At 40.8% G+C, this 10,664-nt stretch overlaps 1 protein-coding gene across 1 annotated transcript; it reads right to left on the bottom strand.

Annotated features, from left to right (window-relative positions):
- Positions 1–1,062: 1,062 nt before the first annotated feature.
- Positions 1,063–10,462, bottom strand: LOC310870735 (phosphatidylinositol 4-phosphate 5-kinase type-1 alpha-like). Its single transcript, XM_083782013.1, has 16 exons — positions 10,276–10,462; positions 9,746–9,907; positions 9,026–9,060; positions 8,798–8,884; positions 7,133–7,263; positions 6,577–6,694; positions 5,833–5,985; positions 5,121–5,420; positions 4,557–4,765; positions 4,174–4,257; positions 4,020–4,068; positions 3,834–3,918; positions 3,570–3,743; positions 3,269–3,449; positions 2,804–2,888; positions 1,063–2,503 (listed from the first exon to the last, which is right to left on the bottom strand). The coding sequence occupies exons 2-16, from the start codon at positions 9,792–9,794 to the stop codon at positions 2,498–2,500; spliced, it is 1,746 nt and encodes a 581-aa protein (XP_083638139.1). The 5' UTR covers positions 9,795–9,907; positions 10,276–10,462; the 3' UTR covers positions 1,063–2,497.
- Between the last annotated feature and the right edge of the window lie 202 nt (positions 10,463–10,664).

Below are 10,664 nucleotides of genomic sequence, written 5' to 3'. Positions count from 1 at the left end.
TCGCATGAAATGCAGACCAGCCTCTCGACTGTAGTGAAAATAAAAAGAACATTTTCACTACTCACCAATACAAAGACGGCTTGTGTGATTAGAAAATCTACTTTCCGGAGGACGCATATCTACCGATATCGCCAAGAAAAAACCCCAGACAAGATTTCTCTTTCCGGTGGAAAAAAAGTGCATTTTATCACCCGATTCGACTGTTATCAATAGACAAGACCGCAGTGATCACTTAGGATCAGTACGATTGTTTCCGACGAGTATGGGCATGCTCTGCCGACTGAAAAAAAAACCCCGACAGGATTAAGGTTGGCGAACCTTAATCCCATACCTTAAACCTTAAGGTATGCGTTAATATTAGGACCGCGCTGCGACATAGTTGCGGTTAAGTTTAGGGGAGGGTATGAGGAGGCTTGTCGTTTTTACTAGGCAGTAGACCAAAACGACAGGATTAAGGTTGGCGAACATGCGTTAATATTATGGCCGCACTGTGACATGCTTGCGGTTAAGTTTAGTGGAGGGTATGAGGAGGCTTGTCATTTTCAGTAGGCTCCCAGTATGTCCAGTAGACCTGACTAGACCGATAAGATCGGTTAAAGTGTCATCAACGCAAATCGCAGCCAGTAGGCTCCAGACGAGCCAATCGGCTAGATAAGATCGGCGTAATAAGTAACCTACTGGGAATTATCGGTTGATTTTCGGTCGAAGCGGCTGATTTTATACTCAGAGTGCGTCCACTGCGGAAAGTAGGCTTTGTAGTCACACAAACCGTCTTTGTATTGGTGAGTAGTGAAAACGTTATTTTTATTTTCACTAGTCGAGAGGCTGGTCTGCATTTCATGCGAGCACAGGAAATCGAGAGTAGCATAGCTCTAATGCCAAGTAGTGAAAATAGGCTCATGTGGCACAAAGCGACGCTTGTAGATGCTACTTTCACTAGTTTTTGGTCCCGAGCAAAGATTTCTCTTTTGGGTCACACGGCTAAATGGTTTGGGAACCACTGTTCTAACAAACACCAGGGTACATTTTCTCAGTGGAAAAGTAGAGACCATCTCTGCCATACAGAATGGTTCAAATAACGTTTATTCATTAAAATAAGTCTATTGTAGTTTTAATTTTAAACAGAGCATGTCTGGGATATGCCTAACTAATGAATGACATGGAATTTTATCCTAAAAGTTCACACTTTTTGATTGTTTACCCTACAGCTCGCTGCATTGTCTTTCAACCTTTAGGACTAGGCATACCATTACCCATAACCTGTTTTATCTAATAAAAGACAAGGCAATATGTTCAAAATAGTTTTGGATAACAGTAGACTACTATCACCTCCCTTGTGGTCAGCTCTCCAGAGGATGGTTCTTTGGTCACACTTTACTCTAATCAGATATTACAGTATATAGAAATGAATTACATTTCCATGCACAACCATAGCCTGACTGAGTTGAGAACTAACACCTTTGCTTCACAGTCTCTTTAAAATTAGGAAAAGTACAAAAGTTTCCATTTGGTGCTATACAATGTCTCAAAAATACTTAATTAAGTCTGTAAAATATCAAATGCAAGCTATACATTTTCGGTCTTTCCAGCATTATCGTAAATTAGCATTCACAGTAAGCCCAGAGAAAGGGAAGGCTAATACGATTCCCCCATAGAAATACAAAAGTACAGAATGGATATTTCCATTCATTGCAACCCTGTGCGTGTCACACAGATGAGGGAGTAATCAACCCTCTGTGTCACATTTGTTCAATGATCTGTATATGCCATGAACTGAATGGTATTTGGTATCCATAGCAATAAGTATCTTCGAGTTTCCAAGAAAAGTAGGTATCTGTGAACGTGTAAGTAGGGCATTTATCTATATCTATACTATTTTATAGCTATGGACTGCCAGTAGTGGCAATTTCTCATACAATTTTGTTCAGACAAAAGGTTTCCTGCTCATGTGGAATTGTGTCAAAAGCATAGCAGTAGCTGATGATAGTACAAGTTGCATAGGAAGAATACGAATGGAAACGTCACAGGATATGTATAGGCTAGATCCAAAGTCACCTCATGTCTACCCAGGACCACTTGGCTACAATGAAGCAGGCTTGCTTGGTCTGCAAACTACATTTACCATTGGGTTCCTTGGGCACTAGGAACTGGTACTATGAGATGAATACTAGTGTTACATAACCACAGCATAAATGTTATTGTCTACAACTAATCAAAGAGTTGTCTAATTGAGTCAGAAAGCAAAGACATCCCCATACTTATTGATAAGTAATTGATCCCATGTTTGGTCATTTCAAATGAGAATACAATTTGGAAAAGTGATCCCCAAAACGGCATAATGGAAAATTGGAAATGCTCTCTTGTTCTCTTACAGTATATATGTCTCTTATTTTCTTATAATGCTCCGGCATCGACAATCCTTCCATACACAATGCATCAACTTCTGTGACTTTATTTACCATTTTGTCCTCTCTGAGTCCGCTTCTCTAAATGATCCCTAGACCTGAAAATAAATTCAACAAAGCTGGTCAGATAAGTATTTTGCAATGAACAACATAGTAATCATTGCTATAGTGTGTGTTTGCTCAGTAACAGGAGTCTCCCTTACTCTCCAGCTCTTCAATAAACAAAAATACATTTTCGGCTTTCAGCCAATCAGGAGATAGCACTTATTTCAGCTTAAAATTTTATAGTGTTCCAGTTCCAATTTTGTCATCACTTGTTTAGCTGACTTAATAGAGCTATTTAACTGTAGGAATATGACTTAATTATCATGAAAATTAAAGAGTTGAAGAAAACTTACATGACATTTGTTTGCGTGAGGAATTATGTCATTGAGTGAGATTACATCAGCACTAAGGCTTTCTTCGAGGTTCCCATCATCAGCACTGAAAGCATGACACAATAACAGTGTGAGTGACTTGAACAAACCCACAAACTGCAACACACTAGAATATGAAGTATATGTCTTGTAAAATCTTTACAATTGTGTAGGTAAATTAGTCCTTTAAAATGACTAAACCACGCTATACTTTGTTGGACATTAATAGCGTTTGTAGAGATTGTAGATTTGTATATTTTGTATTGTATTTTCACAGATTATTTGCCTACTTCAACGCTGTTGGTCTACCATGACCACAACAGAGATGCAATGGCTTCATGTGGCTAACTCATATCCTAACTAAGTACAATTAACTTTGTGCCATTGGTTATTCTGTATAAGATTAGCCCTTCCCACTCTAAAGGATGGATAATACATCCCTCTTACCTGGAGGCGGTGCTGTGTTCTGGGTCAGTGATGGATGACTTGTGCACATCAATTCCCATTGGCCCAAGAGCATCCAGGGAAAGTGGACTCTGATTTGCTGGGGAATACCCAGAGGTGTTGCTAGTGACTTCACTGTGGTCCAATGTCTTAGGAAGGAGGTCAGGGCGACCTGAATGCATGCCTGCGTGGAGAGGAGGGGTAGAAAGAAACAGTGAAAAATGGACATATTACACACTGGAAATTTTTTTGATACCATTGATGGCAGTCTGGTTTTATTTGTTAGTGTACTCTTTGTGCTTACCACTGTCTCCTTCTGTATCAGTCTCTACTTCAGTGGTGATGGAGTGCAGTACATACTGCTGACTGCTACTTGTACTTGCTTGGGTTGTTAAGAGGGGTCCAGAGCTTACTGCGTTGGTCTTCTTGGGACCCACAAGGACCCCTGCACGACACTTTTTAGATGGGGAGGTCTTCACTGGAGAGGCAAAAAAAGGTGACTGAGAAATGCCCAAGCAGAGGATAATTATGTATGGATGCTCATGTGCACATTTTTGTACATACTTACATGAGATTTTCTTGAAGACTGTATTGCACATGAACTTCTGAAAGCGCTCTGCATAGAAGCTTGGTCTGTGCACTGATACAGAATCCTACAAGAAAAGGGGTGGCAGGTTTACATGAATTTCATGTTACTGATACAGACGTATGACTGACTACAAAAACAGAGTGAAAATACAGACACTGGCCATACCCCATCATGGACGAACGCTTTCCAAGAATGTTCAATCTTCTTAGCCAATCTAAACAGAAAACATGGAGCCTGGGTCACTTACCAGTACGAGTCAAAATATCCTGTTTTTATTTAATGACAAAAGCAGCCCAATACATATGCAAATTGTTCTTACCTATAGGACTGCAAGATGTCAATGATTCCAATATACAACAGCAGTCTCTCACCCTTAGAGTTTCTTGCTGGTATACCTCCCATTCTGCACGAATAATAATAATACCATTTATAACACAACATAATTAAGTGCAAATATAGGTTTTGGTAAACAAAGAAGAAAAAAAGACCACAAAGGAGTGGTGACACAATTAGTACAATTCACACCACAACATAATCAAGTGAAGTGCAATTTTCTTGTGAGTATAAAGATAAATAATAAAACAAATAACGCAATGCACTGAATGCATTTATTCTTTGAGTCATGTCCCTGGTATTGATAAGAACAAATGAGCAATTTCTGCAATATTGCAGTTTCTAAGATGATTATTTAAAATCACTCACTGGTCCTCTGAATCCAGGGATGCCTTGCCCCTGGCCTCGCCCTGGATGGCTTCTATGGCTGTAGTGTACAAGGCTTTCTGGCCTTGTGGTCTCCTTTGGTCCGCAGCCCCTGCCACGGCCTCCTCACTGGCTTGTTCACGACAAGCCTGGTCCACATTGTGGATCCCCACCAGCAGGCTGTAGTCCATTATCTTAAAACTCTGCAGCACCTGGATGGAAATAGAAGCACACACGAAGCATGATCTCATTTTCAGGCCACAGGCAGATTAGTTGAGAGAGAGAGCGAGATGAAGCAGGGACCCCCACTACATTTTCTTTTCACAAGATTGAATGCCATGCCTTATAATTCCTTTTCAATGAGGCGAGCCGGTACGCATGCATACTTGCCTCTAGTGTCACTCCCCCTGTTAAGAGAATTTCTTTAGTGATAGACTAAGTTTATTAAACATGAAAATTGTGATTTTCTTTGCTTTAGCTTCGTGACAGTTTTCTAAGGAATATAATAATAGCAACCTGCTTAAAGTATTGTCTTTGCAGGCAGACTTATTAATCTCTGGCTCTCACCAAACAGTCTCTTTGTATGGTCTTGCTGAGGGCATTGTATTTGTCAGCTTCCATTAATAGGCCATCGGGCGTGTCCTGAATGAAGTCCAGGTCCTTGAACGTGGGAATTCCCTTGTCTCTCTCCTTGGCTGAAGCTCTTCGCTTATAGGTGGAGCCCTTCAGGTCAAATTTGAGGTGCATTCGTACGGCACGGGGGAGGAGATTGTTCATGACTGCAATTCGAATGTTCTTACCCCCTGCCTGGACACAGTAGAGCCCATAGAACTTTGGTAATAAGTTCCGTTTGTTCTGGTTCAGATTCTAGTGCAGGGAAAAAGGACAGATGGGGGGGGGGGACACACACAAGTAAGAGATCACCATAGCAAAAGCAGACTATTTAAGAACAAGGTGGACGAGTCGGACGACACAATATAAATTCCAAATAACATCCGTTCACACGTTTTGCTTTCAGGCCCATATACTCTCCCGCAAAGTTAAACTTGAGGGGAGACGGATGGTGAGCAGGGCCGTCCGTAAATTCTATGCGTCCACTGCACTAAGCCTCAGAGCTTAGCTGTACATTTTGTCTGCACAGCACGGATGGCTCCACCCCCCCCCCCCCCCCTGACTGTCTCGCCCTCCGTATTTGCGTTAGCATGAATGAATTTAGAATCTAAAGAGTATCTTAAGTTTAGATGACATTTCTGACCAACTGCTTCCATTAAACTCTTACCATGAAGTAACCAGGAAGCAATTTTTGCAAAAACTCTGCCTCTTTGTGCTGCACAGTCTTAATGATGAACTCGTCATCACTGGTGACGTAGAACACAGATCCACTGGCCCCTGGATTTGACAGCTCTATCAGAGGCTCATTGCAAAGTGAATACTGTAACGAACAGAGACAACACAGTGTGTTAAGAGGTGTTGTTAACAATGGGGATCGCCCACTTTCTTAATAGCTCCGTTTCCATAAGTTCCAAAGTTTTAAATCTGGATCCATGCCAATCAACTACGAGATGAATAATATTGTGGCCATAAATTTGATTCGGGCAAAGACTAATAATTGTAGAAAAAAGAAGTAAGTAAGAAGTAAAAAAAACAACAAGGACAAGACAACGTACATAATTATTTGCTCGGCGTCACTAATAAACCATGTTTTTCTTAAAACAAAATTCAAAATGCTATATTCAGTTTTGGATACTCACTTTTGAGCTCTAAAGGCTTGAATAATGCAATGTGGGTCGGCAGATATGCATACTGCAGGTCACACTTCCCTTTTTTCACTCGGGTCTAACTGCTAAGTACAATAACAGGCTACTGTTTTTGTAATCTCTATTTCAAATCGGTATTGCATAGTTACTGTAAGACACAGTAATCACCCACTTCCTTCACTGCTTTACTGATATATTCTCTTATTTTGTGATATGTTTATTCTGTTGTGATTCTGTTGTGAATGACAGGCAGAAGGTTGTGTTACCAGGTAGTCATCTGGCCGGATGCCAAACATGTCCCTGAAGTAGCGAAAGGCAATTGGAGCATACGTCTTGAACCTGAAGTCACTGTAGCGGTGGGCTGGTGTCAGGTTACTGCCTTCACTGAAAGGATATGTCAATGTTTAGAGTTGATACACAAATGGCACCATGTGGGGATAGTTAAACAAATTACATTAAAATTATAAATGCAGTACTATACATATAACTGGACACAAATCAAACCTGGCATGGGCATCTTTTTTCATTTTAAGATGCGCGCACGCATGCACAAACACACACACACAGCAAGACCAGTGGGACACACACACAGCAAGACCAGTGGGACGGGGACACACACACACAAAGACCAGTGGGACATACAAAGTGCAAGGTTGGAGGAAAAAGAAAACAAGTGACAAAGGAAGTAAGAGTGCTAGGAGAACAAGGACATACCAAGTAACTAGGATAACAAGTTAGCGTGGATGGCAGGTTTGAACCTAAATAGTTGACAAGAAGGAAATGCAGACAGAGATATTAAGGAAATCATAATGAAACACACACCTGGGGAAAAATATACTCTCCACTACTTCAAAGTCTTGCATCAGTACATCTCTCTCAGGCTTCTGGCTCAAGCTCCCCACTGTGTGAGTTATGCCAAGCTGGATGGCACCTTTCAGGGCAGATGAGGTCGTCTTCATGAGAGAGGGGACAATAAGCAGGTGAGGAAAAAACACACAAAAAACACAATCATGACCACAGAGAATGGAGACAAAGAGTGGGTCAGTTAAATTCACCCGTTTCAAATTAAGTACTCTGCAATTCCTTGCTGTGCTCTCTGCCAAGGAATGTCAGAATGAATCAGATGACTCGAACCATGACGACACTGTCTAATCAGCAAAACAACCTATAAAGGACACACAGCCCAACAAGACTTATTACAGGCCTGGCCTGTAATGTGTAAATGTTATCTGAGGCAGTGCCATATTAACAAACAAATAGCAAGGGAACAGTGGGTCTTAGATGGGAAATATCTATCTGCAGAATTTGTATACATTCCAGAAATCAGGGAAAATGTATTCTAAAGCTTTCTGTGAATTCTAGGTTTTTGCATTGTATAGGTCAGTTATGACTACTTATGGTCATATGCCGGGCTTGGTTAAAATGTGACTTAACTGGTAAAAGCATCTGTGTCATTTTAGATTTTTTTACATTGGCTATACAAAAATAGCAGATCTACAGTACAAGCTCACAGCAACATTAATGTACACACAACTGACTTCTTGTGTCTTGTGTTCTTGTGTCTCAATCTCTGCTCCACTACAAAACGATACATATTACGTTCATTTGTTAATTTTATGAAGATTGCATAGCAATCATTACTCTCACATTTTTTATTTTTTTCCATGAGAAATGGGCAAGACACGAGTGGCAACATCAACGGATTTATAACAACACATCTTTTTGGTCAGTGTTTTGTGAAAATAAATGCATAGGTTATCGACTTATCGTGACATATACATGTAAATGTGTACCAATGATGCATGCCATGATGTATCTCATGTGTGCGCGTGCGGCATATGTTTAGTGCTTCATTTCTTGTTTCAAACATGTTTGTGTATCTATCCATATATAGTGAAGAGAAAGTTAAATTATGTTATGATGTGAGTTATGTAACGTGCAATTATAATTTTGACAACAACAGAGTGGATTGAGAAGTGTGTGGGACAGACAGACAAGACAAGCAGCGGGATTATTGTCCCACTGCTTCGGGTTCATCATTTCTGCTTGAGAGAGACCAGATGCAGGTAGGAGGGAACGTGTGAACTCAATACTGCCGCAATCTGGCGGAGTCAGGTCATAGATTATGGCCTTCTTTATCAATACAATGTTACAGTGGTTTACTGGTCTCATTTCCCATTTCAATCTGTATATCCGTCTTGTGTTTCATGCACAAACTTGAAAACATTGTTTCATATTAATATTTCCACACGTTTTATGGTAAACTGGAAAACAGATGAATCTGCTAGTGCAAACTAGTCTGGCCATACCAGTCTAGTTTTATGGGCCCATAGCTTCCAATAGCACTTTAGGAAGCAAAGGGACACAGTGGGTGCAATCGTGTCCGATTTATGGCTAGTTTATGCTTTGATCAAACACTGATCGACAGAAATTGTGCATTTGTGAACAGGCATAATTTGTTCTTACTGATCAATCGCCAACACTCACCTTCTTGTAGGTGGTTTCCCCTGTGGGATCAATTCCACGATGACCAATTGTCTTTTTCATTGTCTGAGCTGAACTTGGGCCTGGCCCCTGTTGGCAGAAATGAAAGAATCATCAGGGGAGACACATACCCAGTGTACATTCATTGCAAAAAGTCATGTTGCAAAGAGGAAGATGTGAGATTGCCACATCTGATATTTCATGTAAAAATCACAGCTTCTCTTTCCTTACCTCCACAGATGCAATCTTTCTCGTTCCTGTAGAGTCTGCAACAAGAGTTCAAATATAAATGAGTGGAAATGTACATGGTAATAAGGAGGTTCACACGGCACAGCAATGTCCACACCAGAGACAAATCGCAAAACTCACTCAATGCATAAACTAACATTCAAAATAATAATAAAAGCAATGGTTTCCATAATATCCAAAAGTGAGTGGCAAGTGCAGTTGTGACAATCATACAAGCATGCAGAGACACAGCACAACCAGTACCTCTGTGAGAAGAGAGTCTCCTCCATAACAGACTTTGTAGGTCTTTATGGTGGCATTGGTGGGATTAGAAAAGTAGCATGTGCTTATTATATTGGACTGAGTTCATACGAGGACATGAATATCCAAATTACTGTGATACTCTACGCCTCTACGGGTCTTCAAGGTCCAGTAGATAAATTAGGAGTTAGCCCTTAGCCGCCCGTTCCTCTTAAAGGCAAATTAGCTCCTGATCAGAGCAAGAAATAACATTTGTGTTTTGTGCCAAAGTTTTGATTGATTGAATACTGAGTTTCCAACAAAATGTACACTACAGTATCAGTATACAAAAGAATAAGCCAATATGTTTGTTTCCATTGAGGTCCTGTGTATTCAATTCATCGAGACATTTAAAGACAACTGTTGAGCTTTCCTTTAATGCTTAGTGTAATTTAATGACATTTGATTAGTTTATCTACTCACTACCAATGGAGCTCGGCGGCCCCGGGGACTCTGTTCCAGCTGTGGCCATTCTGAAACCACCCCGACTGGTTTTTCCACTGGTGTCGGTGTCCTGCCCAGGCGCCGGCGGACTCCAGGACACTGTTGCGTTTTACGATGTCACAAACAACGTTACTGGCCGGCCTGTGTGCACAAAAAATGGCTGATTAAACCAGTGTCGTGGCCAGTCAGACAAGATGATTTAATCTGCAGATGCAGCAGAGTTCTGCTGACCACTGCAGCCACGCTGGCTGGATGCTCTGCCCGTTGTTGGAGTTAGCCAAGTTAGCTCGACTCGAATCTTACAAGTCAGGTTTATAGACAGTGCTATGTCCAACTACATCTTTACATCGGGAAAGTTGTCACTAAGCTCATAACATTGTCAACTACAGCAGCTGTAGTACAGTACCACTATAATCGTACCCGTTTTGGTTCATTATCCTCTAGTCTAGTTAGCCAAGTTAGCTGCATAGCTAACAACAACAAAACAATCAAGCAGTCAATCGACTTACTAGCAGGCCATCTTCTCATAGTATTATTCAATGATTGGTTCATAGAGGTTCGTTTCCCGTCTGCGGTATAGTGGTATTCCAGTTGAAAGTGAAACTCTGAAAATTCGTTATTTTTTTCCCCTTCTTTTAGTTGTTGTTGCTTCTCTTCCACACAACCTGAAAACACACCACATACGCTAGACCTGAACTGAACACTCAACACAGACGGGAAGGCGACCGGAAGTAGCTGACACCGTATTGTACATAAGGTATGTTTATTCCTTAAATTGGGCACAAATTATAATAGGTTAATATTATTGTATTGAAATGAAAGCGACACTTAAGTACAGATATGGTTTCTTATGTCTGATTTGAAGAAAGTATCGTTATATATTCCATTCTGACGCTAA

The sequence above is a fragment of the Protomyctophum parallelum genome (assembly GCF_964188405.1).
Source record: "Protomyctophum parallelum genome assembly, chromosome: 1".
Classification (NCBI taxonomy): Eukaryota; Metazoa; Chordata; class Actinopteri; order Myctophiformes; family Myctophidae; genus Protomyctophum; species Protomyctophum parallelum.
Note: the sequence above shows the minus strand (reverse complement) of the source record. Positions and strands in the feature narration are given on the sequence as shown.

Bases quoted from the DNA above. Each gene is read 5' to 3' on its own strand.
- LOC310870735 (XM_083782013.1), bottom strand. From the start codon at position 9,794: ATGGCCACAGCTGGAACAGAGTCCCCGGGGCCGCCGAGCTCCATTGGT. The intron at 9,061-9,745 runs GTGAGTAGATAA...CTCTTGTTGCAG, and splicing joins GCCGCCGAGCTCCATTGGTA to ACTCTACAGGAACGAGAAAG. The intron at 5,986-6,576 runs GTAACACAACCT...TGTTCGTTACAG, and splicing joins TCCGGCCAGATGACTACCTG to TATTCACTTTGCAATGAGCC.